The sequence below is a fragment of the Kwoniella newhampshirensis genome, assembly GCF_039105145.1.
Source record: "Kwoniella newhampshirensis strain CBS 13917 chromosome 10 map unlocalized Ctg14, whole genome shotgun sequence".
Lineage (NCBI taxonomy): Eukaryota > Fungi > Basidiomycota > Tremellomycetes > Tremellales > Cryptococcaceae > Kwoniella > Kwoniella newhampshirensis.
In genome coordinates, this window is record NW_027118344.1 from 199284 (window position 1) to 212086 (window position 12803).

Below are 12803 nucleotides of genomic sequence, written 5' to 3' on the forward strand. Positions count from 1 at the left end.
CTTGGAACCTGGGTGATGACGCAGTAGCAGTAATGATAGATATCAAATGACCAAGGGGAAAGAAAGGAGACCGAGAGGGCCGGAGTGAGAGGGGGAGGAAGCGGAGATAAAACGAATACGTAACATGAATGTTACTACTGTATCTATTCAGGAACGCGATGGTCCTTTCGCAGTCGTGGTGTGTCTCTTGTTTCAAGTTGAGTTTGACAAGTTGAGGACATCGCCCCGCCCCCCCTTTTCTCACCGACAGTCATCCCCGTGTCACCGCGTCCCTTCTGTCGTCACAAGCACACAAGCACACAAGTACAGTGTGATCGGGCAAAGCGATGCAGCAGACAAGATCCAAACACAACCCAAACACTACATCTCTCTTTCCAATTCATTTCCATCTCTTCTCTTGTTTCTGTAACACTTCCTAAAATCCTCATCCCAGACCTGTCGCACCAAAAACACACAAGCACACAAGCATGCAGGCTCAAGCGAACGCCCTTGATCCTGAATCCCGACCTCTTGATGACGATATCAAGAGCAAGTTCAACGCACGTGACTCACTCATGATCGATATGCTCGAACCCCCACCCGAGACTCGAAACGACTTGACTCGTGACGATTTCGCTGGCCATGTCTTCAGACGCTACCCGAATCCTGCTACACCCCACGCCGAATGGATGAGCTCCGGGAGTTCTGAACCGTCCTCGACCTCAGGTGAGCAGAAGACGATACTGTATCAACTTTTCTCGTCTGATGACTTGCTCTTGCGCTGTAGCATTCTCCGAAACCCAGGACGTTTCTGACCACATCAAGACTGCCCCAGCGATCATCTCCCCTGACGACAAACCCTCGACACCTCCCACGCACGTCATTCTTGGCGCGCACGAAACTAAGACCATAGCATCAAGCAAGGCTGACATCATCGAGCGCGTATCTCTCGTCAGTAACGACTCGGAGGACTCCCTTGATATCGATCTTTCGCTCGACAAATCAAAAAGTCTGAATGTCACTTGCAAGCGGTTCATTCGCACGGGCAGACTGTGGGATGTATTTAGCGGGGAGCTTCACACATGCGACAACATAATCGAGCGGATCCCTGTCATCGTCAAGATCATGAGTCCGGACTCATTTGTTGACAGCTCGGACGGATACGACTCGGACGAATCTGTCTACTTTGACTATCTCAACTACAACTACAACGAGCTGTTCCCTCATACGGTTTCGAGCGCCGAAAGCAGTGCTTATCACGAGGACAGGTTCTACCGAGAGCATCTTCAAGAGGTTCAAGGTGGTATCGTTCCCCACTATTACGGCATGTTCATCCATCGTGATCCCGCGAAGAGAGATGGAAGGCCTTGGGTATACGTTATGCTGTTAGAGGACGTCGGTCGGGTCGCGCCCCCATACGAGGACGACGACTACTCGTTGTGCTATCTCGCCGTTCAGGAGCTGTACGTCCACATCCCCAATCCCCACTGTCGTGAGGACTGAAGGCTGAATACCAAACGTGATTGTATTCCATTTACTGCAGGCAACGCATTTTCGACATGTACGATGAGCTCCACAAAAAAGCAAAGGTTGCTCATAAAGCTCTGGTGGGGCATCATATTATGCGAAGAAGAGACGAGACTGGAGGAGGTTGGGCCATTATTGACTTTCAAAACGCTGCTTGGGTGGGCGGTAGGAAACAAACGTTTCGCGCTATCCGTAGGGATCTCACGTTAGACGACGAACAGAACGTTGTTCTCGCCTTTCTCGCGTGCTACACAGAGTGAGTGTCCAAATGACTCTGCTACTGCGATGTCTGCCGGTCGCTGAACGTCATCATTGAAGCGACCAAGGCAAGCTGGTCAAGCGTTAAAAGTCAATCGGTTTTCACCTTGTCGCGATTTTTTTCGCCTCGTAATTCAATGGCAGCGAAGCAACCCTTTCGCATTCTTGAGAGGTGGCACGATATCCTCTTTCTCTTTCCGTTCGTCTTCGACAAGTCCTCTTTGGTGCTACCTGATGCATCAGATGTCAAATCACACCACAACTATGAGTCGAAAGATCGTATTGGTCGAGCGTTGGTCATGCATTGTTGTGTACTGTAGGCTACTGTACAAGGGGGAGGAGGTCCATGCGCTTGTTTCAGCCCGGTAGTAAGGAGCTACTGTCAAATATAGGGTCATTGGGCGTGGTCGAGCCTCTATGATCACTGTTGACTCCTTTTTCTCTCATCCATACGTTTCGCTTCTTCTCTCTCTCATATAACTGTAAGAATCTGCGGGTGAGCTGTTTCGTCCTTGAACAAAACCAACGATCCACCAGACTGTCAAACCCAACCACTTGCAGCTTTTTCGTGCGAGATTCAATCCTGGACACTGCCGCAACATCGCGTTGACAGCTGGTTTACCTCACTCCCACGCTCCGCTTTGCGTTGCTGCGTCCTCTACCTCTTCCATCCCCTACCATCCACGTCTCTCACAATTCCAAAGCGACTGTCTGATCCCGGACGTCTACGTCATGACCACAACATCATGCCCTTCAGTGTCTCAGTACTTCAACGCGGAACTAGCGCAGATACCGACCTTCCGAGCAATACATAGGACAAAGGCCCCGGTCAACACCCGTCAACCCTCGTATTCGGACCACATTATTCTTCAAGCTTCTGGAGGCTTTTTCGAGCTCAAAGGAGACGATGCGATGATCGAGGAGATAATGCAACCTATCCGAAATCAGTTGAAGGGTGATGTGCCAGTGAGCAAGGAGATGATGCAGGTGGCGCACGGACATGCGAGGGCGGTGGACAATCCGCAAGGTGTGGCGATGAATGGGGAATTGGTCATGCAAGGCTTGCAATTGCAGGGCCCGGCTCAAGGAGTAAACAGACTCTTACATGAGCAGAATGGCGACCCGGACGGGACACCATCCTCTACCTTCCTACACGGTATTCCTCCTCAAATTCAGCAATGCCGGTACATCCAACCAAAAGAGACGAATGACTCCACCACTGAGGAGCTCAGAAAATGGGGCTGGGCTGCTCTCAATCATCCCGTACTTCCATTCGTGTCCGGCCCCGAAGTAGTAGCATTCCTTCAAGAAGTCGAGGCTCAGGCACAGTACTCTGTCCCCTCTCGTTATCGATGCCTACCATATCCTAACGAACCCTTCGCACCATCGGAAAAAAAGAAGCACCCCCCTTCACCTGCCAGCAAATCGGGTATCGGAGAGATAGTCTACGTTTGGGAAAAGCAAGGTAAATCGGTTATTCTGATCGAAGGCGAAAGCAAACTACCCTCTGTCCTCCGCGAGGAAGATTTCCGAGGACTAGATGAGTATCTTGTCGCGCACGGAGGGACACGAGTCTACCAGGTCTTGTGTGAAGGCCAAAGCGGAGTCAAACCAGTGACAGTCAGTGGGATCAAGGGCCACGGCAAATGGGCACCTGTAGCCACACAGGTAAGCCTTCTCCTTCGGTGACTCGAGCCAGATATGGACTGATCACTACACCACACAAAACGTTGGTCGTAGATCTACATCCGCATGTGTCTCAACAAGTGTCGACTTTGCGTTTTGACAAGCTGGGAAATGTCGAATGTCTGGGAGTGGATGCCGGCGGGTTTCATTCGGATCTCCAGGTCGATCGATCACCGAGTCATTGATCCGGCGGTGGAAGGTCAGACCATCTCTTATCCCAATCTCCTGGCTGCCGTGGCTCTGTACGTGTTGCGACCAGAGTACGATCGCTCCCTATACCCAAAACCCCCAGCATACGTACCCTCTATGAGGTCGCCGCCGACAGCACCACTTCCACCGGTAGACAGCGGCCAAGGCATGAAGCAAGGGAGAGTTCGAGGGGTGACGCAAACACCTAGAGAAAAGGAATCAAGACCAAGGACGAGAAATCAGACAGGTGCCAAGGCAAGCACACGGGAGCCAACAGTGAGCAAACGACAACGTCGCACCCGGACTATGGAAGGATCTGACCAAGACACCAGGCGCAGAGTATCGATACGGTAGCAACGACCAGATCATCTGTATCCGGCAATCCACCAGCTGCGTCCCGCGCCACAAGCCAAACACGAGCGAGCCGAACGAATACTCCTAGAAGAGGTCGAACGCCACGTTCCCGTAGTCGGGCCCCTTCGGTCGAGGGCCAATCGAGCTCGACGGGTAAGCGTTGACCGAAATAGTTGTGGTGGATATACGAGGCGAGCAAAGCAGGATGTGGTCAGCTTGGCGTATGCATAAACTTATCGCTATTCGTTGTGATTTGAGATCCCACCGTGGAATCCTCGAACGATTCACACGTGGGGATCAGAGGAACGCTACTCGTACTCGTATATTTCGGGTGGGTTGCGTTCGATCGTGCCTGGGTGACAGCATCATCGGAAAGGTGATAATCGAGAGAACAAGCTGGGATGTAATGTATGTTATCACCTTTTTTTGGTCTCAAATACATCTACACTATCTCTTTTGACTTCATACACATCCACCCATCAGTGCCAACATGGAATACGCCTACTCTGCCATCGACAAAGGTTATATCCCAGATGCAGCTCTGCGTCCCATCATCCGGCAATTATGTAGGAAACGATTGAGAGAGATCGACCATGGTCAGTCTCACCCTATGTGATCCCCACGCTTCCTGTCATGGTTCGGGGGGGGGACGCTTGTGCATTCCATCTTCACTCACCGGACTCTCATGACTGACTCACATGCTGACTGACTCCTCTTCCTCTCACTGTGGTCCGCACTCACAGGAAGTTTCGCCGCGAATCATGCTGCCAAGATGGATTTCATCCAAGAACTATCCAATCTACCCATCGCGATCCATCAGTCCGAAGCCAACGAACAGCATTACGAAGTGCCCACCTCGTTTCACAGTCTTTGTCTCGGGCCAAGGATGAAGTACTCGTCATGTATATGGCCAGAAGGGGTCAAGACTCTAGCAGAAGCGGAGGACAAGATGTTGGAGAGTTATTGTGTGGAAGCGAGGTTGGGCAGAGGGTTGAGAGGTGTCGGCAGGGAAGAAGATGGGGGTGTGGTGGGTAAGGAAGGTGAAGGATTGAAGATCTTGGATCTGGGTTGTGGCTGGGGAAGTCTGGGTCTGTTCCTGGCAGAGGTGAGTGTGACATCCAAAAGTCGGTCACTACTGGTGGTGCCAGTGCAGAGAGTGATAGCCCCTTTGTTAGGCGAGTAAATCGCTAATTTCAAGTCGACCACCGTTTGCAGCACTACCCTCTTGCCAAAATCAAGATGTTATCCAACTCTCGCACTCAGAAGGAGTACATTGATTCCGTCGCGGCTGAAAAGGGCTTTGTGAATGTCGAGGTGATAACCGGAGATGTCAATGTGTATGACTTTGAGGAGAAAGGGCAGTGAGTGTTGGGGTCGCTTTGTTGTCTGACTGTATCTCCATCCTTGATCCCATGATCGAATCTTCCCATAAAAGCACTTCGTTGACTCAGCCCAAGCTGACCCACTTCCCAGATTCACACACATTCTCTCGATCGAGATGTTCGAACACATGAAAGCGTATTCATTGCTCTTCAAGAAAGTCTCAACCTGGCTCGCGTCCCAAGGTCTCCTCTACATTCACATATTCGCACACAGATCCCAACCCTACCATTTCGAATCTGACGACGGGTGGATGGCCCAAACCTTCTTTTCCGGAGGTACGATGCCTTCCTTCGATCTCTTCAACTACTTTCAGAAAGATGTCTTGTTACTCCACTCGAAATGGGTCAACGGGACGAATTACTCCAAGACGCTGGAGAGCTGGTTGGTCAACCAGGACAAGAACGGGAAAGAGGGGATGAAGAGACTGATAGCTGCTCTGGGGGAGGAAGAAGGGAGGAAAACGTTTTATAGGTTCAGAGTGTTCTTCATTGCCTGTGCGGAGTTTTTCGCGTTGGACGGAGGAGATACGTGGGGTGTGGCAAAGTATCTGTTCCAGAAGAGATAGGTCGGGTATCAGTTGCGAGATGCGATGAATGGAGGGACTGTTATCTATCGGGGGAAGAAAAGAAAAGAACGAGAATAGATGTCATGAAAGCTTTGTTGTTTTGATTTGTTCAGAGTTACAAATGCGCTTGACATCAGTTCGGCACTGATGGGTGTTCCTTGTAGGATCGATTGGCATCGCTGGTCTTCAAGTGGGCAGACATACTTTTGACATACATGTGCAGTTCCGAATGTCTAGTCTAGGATTCTAGCTGCAACTACGATCTTCCCTCTCCCAGCTGTGTACCGTATTCTATCCTATCTGAGTGGTACTGATCTCGCCTAACGTTCCCCTTGATCTCCTCACCACCCATGACCGTAATGTCTCGATCTTTGACGAAAGCCCATATCCCAGATCCCAGATAGACACTATCAAAGTCTCTTCCCTCTGATGAACAGACAGACAACACTCAAAACAATACCACCCGAAACGACGAACCCAAACACCCCTCTGATACTATCCAAATACCCCAACTTGGCCTCCCACGCGTCCCTCGCGTTCAGCAGAGGCAACATCGCCGAAGGTTCCTGGATCAATCTCCTGACCAAGGTCGGATCGGTGGGGAATCGCGACGTGAGCGATTTGAGGAGGATGGACTGTTGGATCGAGGCGGATATGGCTACTCCGATGACTTGACCGATCGCTCGGGAGAGATAACATGCGGAAATGGCGAGTGATAGTTCGGATGGCTATTGGGAGATAGGAGGTTATTTTTGACGTTCCATTTGCACGGTGAGAGTCGATCTTTGATGGAGCTCACCTCAACACAGGCGATCAAGGAAGCTACGGAATGTATTCTCATTAGATCAACACGTCAATGAAGCAAGCAATCTTCGCCACACTCACTCAACAACGTGGTGATGGTCATACCACCACCCAATGCACCGACAGCCATCTCACTCCACAATCGATGGATCGAGGTCTCGGGTGTCCACCCGACCAGAATAGAGAATGCCTGGATCCAAGGGACGAGAGACATGATCGCCTGGAACCACTTGTACTCCTTGTAATGCTGGTGACAACAAAGGATCGTAAGCAACAGGATTTTCGCATACACATCGTGACACATAGTTTTCACTTACACGCATATGCCATCCTGCGTAGAATGAGGATGCTGCCCCTACTACGGAGCTGGGTAACAGAAGCAAACCGGTTTCTGAGCCGTTCAGACCTCGTGTAACGTGCAGATAGACGGGCTGCATGTACAGCTGAGATACCGCTGTGTGAGTTTCGAGTCTCGACGGCGCATGAAGCCAAGGGAATCATTCACTTACCCTTGAGAAGGTTGTGGCGGTGGTCAACGCGAATGCGAGCAACACCAGACTCGGTTGCGCACGGGTCAACAGCGAAAGCGGTAGAATCGGATGAAGGGCCCGCCTTTCGATTAGGAAGAAGACGGGGAGCGTGATGATTGAGATGATGAAGAGGGAGAGGGGGAGAGGGTGTTTGAAGGGGTAGTGAGACGATGTGAGAAGAGAAGAGAAAATGGAGAACGAAGAGATCTACAGGCCGTCGGGGTCTTATTGTCAGCTTAGTCTCTTTCAGCCTCTCATTGTCCGACCGTGAGTTCCAAGCACAGAGTACACAAGCGTGCCGAATTCCTGATTCAGGCTCTTCACTCACCCCAACCACCAGTGCGGCACTACCAGCCCAATCAATCCCCTTCAACTTCTCCCAAGCCGTCACACCACCCGTATCCTCCCCATCCTCCCTGTCCACATCCACTTTCCAGACCACCATACCGAACGCGAACAAGATCGGTGGGATCTGGATCCAGAACGCCGCTCGCCAGCCAAGATGATCTGCAATGGATCCTCCTATGACTGCGCCTGATGCTGAGCCAGCGCCGAAAAGGAGGTTGATACCACCTTGATAGAGACCTCGGTCCGCTAGAGAGACGAGGTCGGAGATGATGATCGCCTGACGTCGTGCGACGAGTCAGCCACGAGATTGGGAGGATCAGATACGTGGACTGAGGCAGAAAGGAAGAGTGACGTGACGATTACCCACGGTCTACTTTGCACTCACCGTCACTGTCAACAGTCCACCACTTCCAGCACCGGCGATGACTCGGGAAGCTATCATGAACCCCATCGTGGGTGCCACAGCACACATGATGGTACCACCTGAAGGCAAAGGAACACATCAGGACACAATTCACGCGCAGCTGAAGTGCATAACGCCGATTGAAGATCATTTGTCGCTATATACGCAAGCGATGACCCCCAGGTTCTGAACTCACCCAAGAAAAGTGTCAAGGCGAGAATCATGACCCCCTTCCTACCCATAACCTGGGCCAGACGACCATACAGTGGGGTCATAGCTGTCAGACCGATCAAGAATGCCGTACCAAGCCATGAAGACTGAAACTTCATGTATCAGCTCCTATCTTCCGACCAACCACGTTGCATATGCCCGTCTGAGCTTGCAGCAATGACGTACCAATGAGCCGGCATGGAAATAGGATCCAATCTCGATCGTCAAGTTGGCAACAATCGTAGCTCCAAGGGCCGAGCAGAAGACTCTGTAGGGCAAGACAGACCAGACCATAGTCAGCAACACGTCAATGAGAATCCTTGCTGCTCTCATCTGAACCGACTAGGAGGGATCAAGGGACAATCGACCACTACTCACGCAAACGCAAGACCTAAGAACATGGCCCATATCTCGCTGAACTTCTTGTGATGTAGTTGCTTTTCGACCTTGGGTGGACCCACAGGCGTCAATTGAGCTTCATCGTCGACAGCTCCATAATTCCCATTCTCCTCCTCTGAGATATTGGCTGAGTCTCTCTCGGCAGCAGGAAGGAGGAATTGTCGTTCCCCCGCTTCTGGTCTTGGTATCGAGGACATGACTCGGTTCTCGTGTTCTTCGTTTATCTGCACACCTTGAGAGGAAGAGGGAATGCAAGAGTTATGAAGAATTCCATCACCTCGGTCACTTTATGTCGTGCTTAGCAAGTCATGCGTTCTCACTTTTCCCTCCTCGTTGCTCGGTCCTCGGATATGACCGATCCACGAAAAACACCAGGTCGACCGTAGATCTTCGGAGCGAGATATCGATAACAAACAGGTTCACCTTATTTGGGAGCACCACTTAGAGTACCAACAAAGGTATGATGACGGCATGCGTTCCATTTTCGGACCGAGAACATTCACGTAGACAAAAGTCAGTTCCATTTCCCCAGTCTCCCCTTTCCACTTCACATAGCTCAGAAATAACACACAACATGGTTAAAGGTCAAAGACGCATGCCCCGAGTGTATCTCATCCGTCATGGTGAGCTTCTCTATCCTGGTTGACGGTATGAGGGCGGTGCGAGCTGACTCGAGCTACGTTGAACAGGTGAGACTGAATGGTCTTTGAATGGCAGACACGTATGTGTACCGTCTAACGTTGTCTGACGCTCAGTCAACTCCCTCCGTTGCTGATGTACTGACTCAACCACTCTATCAGACCGGTGTCAGCGATATCCCACTCACCGAGAACGGAGAGAAAATTGTCGAAGAGATGGGACCTCGTGTCATTGGACATGGCAGTGGGTTGAGTTTTGCGAATCTCAATTTGCATTGACTAACATACGTTGACATAATTATCAGAACTCATCAACCCCGAACATCTTCGACATATCCTCATTTCCCCACGTCAACGAGCTCAGCGGACTGCTGAGCTGGTAAGTGTCCTCCTTCCTATCCCCATCTCCGCACTGCTAATATATCCGCTTGAAATCGCAGCTCTTTGGGGACAACAAACCCACGAACTGCAAGTTCCAGACGGAACCTGATGTTGGAGAGTGGGACTATGGAGCGTACGAGGGGATGTTATCGAAGGATATCAAGAAGGAGAAGCCAGATTGGAGTATCTGGGATGATGGGTGGGTGTCATATCCCGCGCTTTGCATTCCCGAAGGCTGAACACTATGATTTGACGCAGGTGTCCACCTGGAGAAACACCTGGAGAAACTCCTCAGCAGATGAGTGACCGGGTTGATAGGGTCATTGCGAAAGTCCGAGCTATCCACGAAGAGGTATGTGAATCCTTCGTCGGTACAGGTCAAGACGGTACAGGCTTGATCAGAACGATATACTTTCAGGCCGAGAAAACCGCTGCTACTCCCGAGGAAATCGACTACTCGGACGTGATCATCTTCTCTCATGGTCATTTCTCCCGTTGCTTCATCGCGAGGTGGTGTGATCTACCCCTGAAAACTGGATATCACATTGCCGCTGATCCAGGTGGTGTGAGTATTGTCAACTTGAGGATGACGGTTGTATCATGTTGTACTGATTGAAGGTACGGTAGCTCGCCGTGCTGGGTTACCAACACATGTCATTGCAAGAGCCTTGTGAGTGCATCGTAACTGACAGGTCAAAGACACCCCGCTGATGATCTTGTAGCCCTTCTCGGCCTGAACTGGTACACTGAGGATGCCTTGCAACGTCGATAATTGGGACAGAATGTCTTTGGCTACGTTGTCATTTCTGGTAATGGACATCTGCTATTGTCCAACATCATGCATGGTTTTAACCAGAGATGAGATCCGAACCTCCTTTCATGAAACGCATGTCTTCCACGTGGGTTTTGGGGTAACTCGTCGACTTTGCCACAGCATGTTTGTGTTTCATGTTCAGGGTCTTGAAATCCCAAAAAGGTCTCAGGCCGGGGGCTTGGCTGGGGTGAGAGCGGGAGGAAAGTGCCACACTCGAGGAGAAAAACACACAAAGGGGGGAAACCCTCACAACAACGCCTCCTCACCAAGGGACACGGAGCACCCCCGTTTTTATTGCTTCGACACTCCTCTTCACCTCTTGTGACTGCTTGCATCTTTTCATCACCTCCAGAACATTACATCCAAACAAGAACATTCACATCGAACAGATCTTCGAGATCGACAATCGACAACATACGACAACCACACTCATTCGACCAACGACAGACACTCATTGAGAACTCTTATAGGCATCACGACATTCGCCTAGTTCACATAATCAGACAAACAAATCAACCATCAAATCGAATCTCGCCGTTCGTCCATATCCACGAGGATCAATCATCATCACTACCATCCCTTTTCGATTCCGAATAGATCATCTACATTAGCATCATGAAGTACGCGGTCCTCGGTCTCGCTTTGGCCGGTCTCAGTCAGGCAGCGGTGAGTGATTGAACATGATGGGATGAAAGACTTGGCCGGGAAAGGAGACTGGAGGGACGGATGCATGACTTTGAACTCTGTATCCACTGAGAAAGAGTACTCGGGGAGCATAGGGCATGGGCCATGCCCAATCGACCCTCTTGTCCGATCGTGGGGCTAGAATGACAGGATCCGCCGCCAGTATGAGAGAGGATGGATGTCAAAGGGGTCACTGATACACCAACAAAAACGAAGCCAATCACTGACAACCTACCATCCACCTAGGTCAACGGCACAACAGTCCTCATCCCTTCCAACATCACCTCATCGTGTTCCACCTTCCTCACCACTCTCAACTCGGATGCCACGCTCGCATCTTGCGTGACTCCTCTCATCAACGCGACTGCTTCCTTCTCCCCTACTGCTGCCACCAACCTCTCCGAAGATGACATCAACTACACCCTCGCGTCAATCTGCAAGACCAACGCTGGCTGCAGTGATTCCACAATCCGAGGATGGCTCGCCAACTTCTACTCCCAATGTTACGCCGAGTTGACCTCTGCGAATGCTTACAACGCCCAGGTCAGAGAGCTGTACGATATCCTTTACGTCGTCAACCCTTTGAAGGACGCCGTTTGTTCCATTGACTCCTCCAACCAGGATTACTGTATCAACGGCATCGTGGCTTCAGAGTCTCTTTCCAACTCTACCGGATCCGCCAACTCCACTGCTGCCATGAACGGCACCGCTGCTGGTAACAACACCTTGCTTGTCAACTTTGCCGCTACTGGAAGCGTTCTCTCACCCGTTCAGCTCGCCGCTCAAAATCTTTACATTGAGATCAGCACATCCGCTTCTGCTCTCAAGAAGCGAGTCGTCGACACTGTCCTCGCTCGACGTGCCGCCCAATCCGTTAACATGGCTACTATCGTTGCTCCCAACGCTACCACGTACAAGTCGACCAACCTTCCCTTCCTATTCCTCCAGCCCTCCATGAACTCCAAGGCGCTCTGCACTCCCTGTACCCGAGAGGTCATGGTCGCCTACGTTCAATGGGAGACCCAAGTACCCTACGCTCTCGGTCTCAAGCAGTCTCCCATCCTTGGAGGACAATCCGCTCTTTGGACCGCCATCAACGGTACCTGTGGTCCCGCTTTCGTCAACGCTATCATGTCCGAGGTCGGCGCTTACGCGACTTCCAACTCTTCGTCTGGCGCCCAGAGCGTGTTCATGGGACAAAGCGGTGTGGCGGGTATGACTGCATTGGTCGGCTTGACCTTCACCGCTGGTCTTATGGCGCTTTTCGTATGATCATACATACTTTCAGTCTCCCCTTTTCTCCTCCGTTCCATTCCACCATCCTGTATTTGTTTCGAACCAACCTCACACCTCTCCTCGTGGCCATCACGGGTAACTCATCTATCAACTATATTCATCAGGACATTTACGTTGACAGACACCTTTGTTTCTACTTGTTTGCCTACCACCACTCTTCTTCCCGTTCCCTTTTTCAACCTTTGTCATGAGTGTGGCATATACCCTGGTCATATTGGTCGAAGCAGTGTTGCGATGATATAACTTTTAACGGAAAGAATCCAGCTGCATGAGTTGTGTGAATGCATTTGGATCCAAACAGCTTGATCGGAGATCCAAAAATGGGGTGATAATACCTCCACTTCTGTGCATTGAC

General features: G+C 50.9%; 6 protein-coding genes across 6 annotated transcripts; 5 read left to right on the top strand and 1 right to left on the bottom strand.

Annotated features, from left to right (window-relative positions):
* Window positions 1–467: 467 nt before the first annotated feature.
* On the top strand, window positions 468–1852 carry IAR55_006782 (uncharacterized protein; the record flags this gene model as incomplete). Its single annotated transcript, XM_066949861.1, has 4 exons — window positions 468–705; window positions 767–1442; window positions 1523–1762; window positions 1825–1852. The coding sequence occupies 4 exons, from the start codon at window positions 468–470 to the stop codon at window positions 1850–1852; spliced, it is 1182 nt and encodes a 393-aa protein (XP_066799553.1).
* Window positions 1853–2496: 644 nt separating this feature from the next.
* Window positions 2497–3453, top strand: IAR55_006783 (uncharacterized protein; the record flags this gene model as incomplete). Its single annotated transcript, XM_066949862.1, has 1 exon — window positions 2497–3453. The coding sequence occupies one exon, from the start codon at window positions 2497–2499 to the stop codon at window positions 3451–3453; it is 957 nt and encodes a 318-aa protein (XP_066799554.1).
* A 1030-nt stretch (window positions 3454–4483) lies between these two features.
* IAR55_006784 (uncharacterized protein) lies at window positions 4484–5941 on the top strand (the record flags this gene model as incomplete). The annotated part of the gene is made up of 5 exons (XM_066949863.1): window positions 4484–4589; window positions 4737–4993; window positions 5048–5098; window positions 5209–5354; window positions 5467–5941. The coding sequence occupies 5 exons, from the start codon at window positions 4484–4486 to the stop codon at window positions 5939–5941; spliced, it is 1035 nt and encodes a 344-aa protein (XP_066799555.1).
* Window positions 5942–6351: 410 nt separating this feature from the next.
* IAR55_006785 (uncharacterized protein) lies at window positions 6352–8832 on the bottom strand (the record flags this gene model as incomplete). Its single annotated transcript, XM_066949864.1, has 10 exons — window positions 6352–6669; window positions 6741–6763; window positions 6827–6992; window positions 7063–7188; window positions 7255–7482; window positions 7604–7900; window positions 8009–8106; window positions 8223–8343; window positions 8423–8504; window positions 8615–8832. The coding sequence occupies 10 exons, from the start codon at window positions 8830–8832 to the stop codon at window positions 6352–6354; spliced, it is 1677 nt and encodes a 558-aa protein (XP_066799556.1).
* A 377-nt stretch (window positions 8833–9209) lies between these two features.
* On the top strand, window positions 9210–10426 carry IAR55_006786 (uncharacterized protein; the record flags this gene model as incomplete). The annotated part of the gene is made up of 9 exons (XM_066949865.1): window positions 9210–9258; window positions 9325–9356; window positions 9436–9517; window positions 9579–9652; window positions 9714–9853; window positions 9913–10006; window positions 10073–10219; window positions 10282–10324; window positions 10377–10426. 9 exons carry the CDS (start codon window positions 9210–9212, stop codon window positions 10424–10426), a joined length of 711 nt encoding a protein of 236 aa, XP_066799557.1.
* A 657-nt stretch (window positions 10427–11083) lies between these two features.
* On the top strand, window positions 11084–12424 carry IAR55_006787 (uncharacterized protein; the record flags this gene model as incomplete). The annotated part of the gene is made up of 2 exons (XM_066949866.1): window positions 11084–11134; window positions 11399–12424. The coding sequence occupies 2 exons, from the start codon at window positions 11084–11086 to the stop codon at window positions 12422–12424; spliced, it is 1077 nt and encodes a 358-aa protein (XP_066799558.1).
* Window positions 12425–12803: the final 379 nt, after the last annotated feature.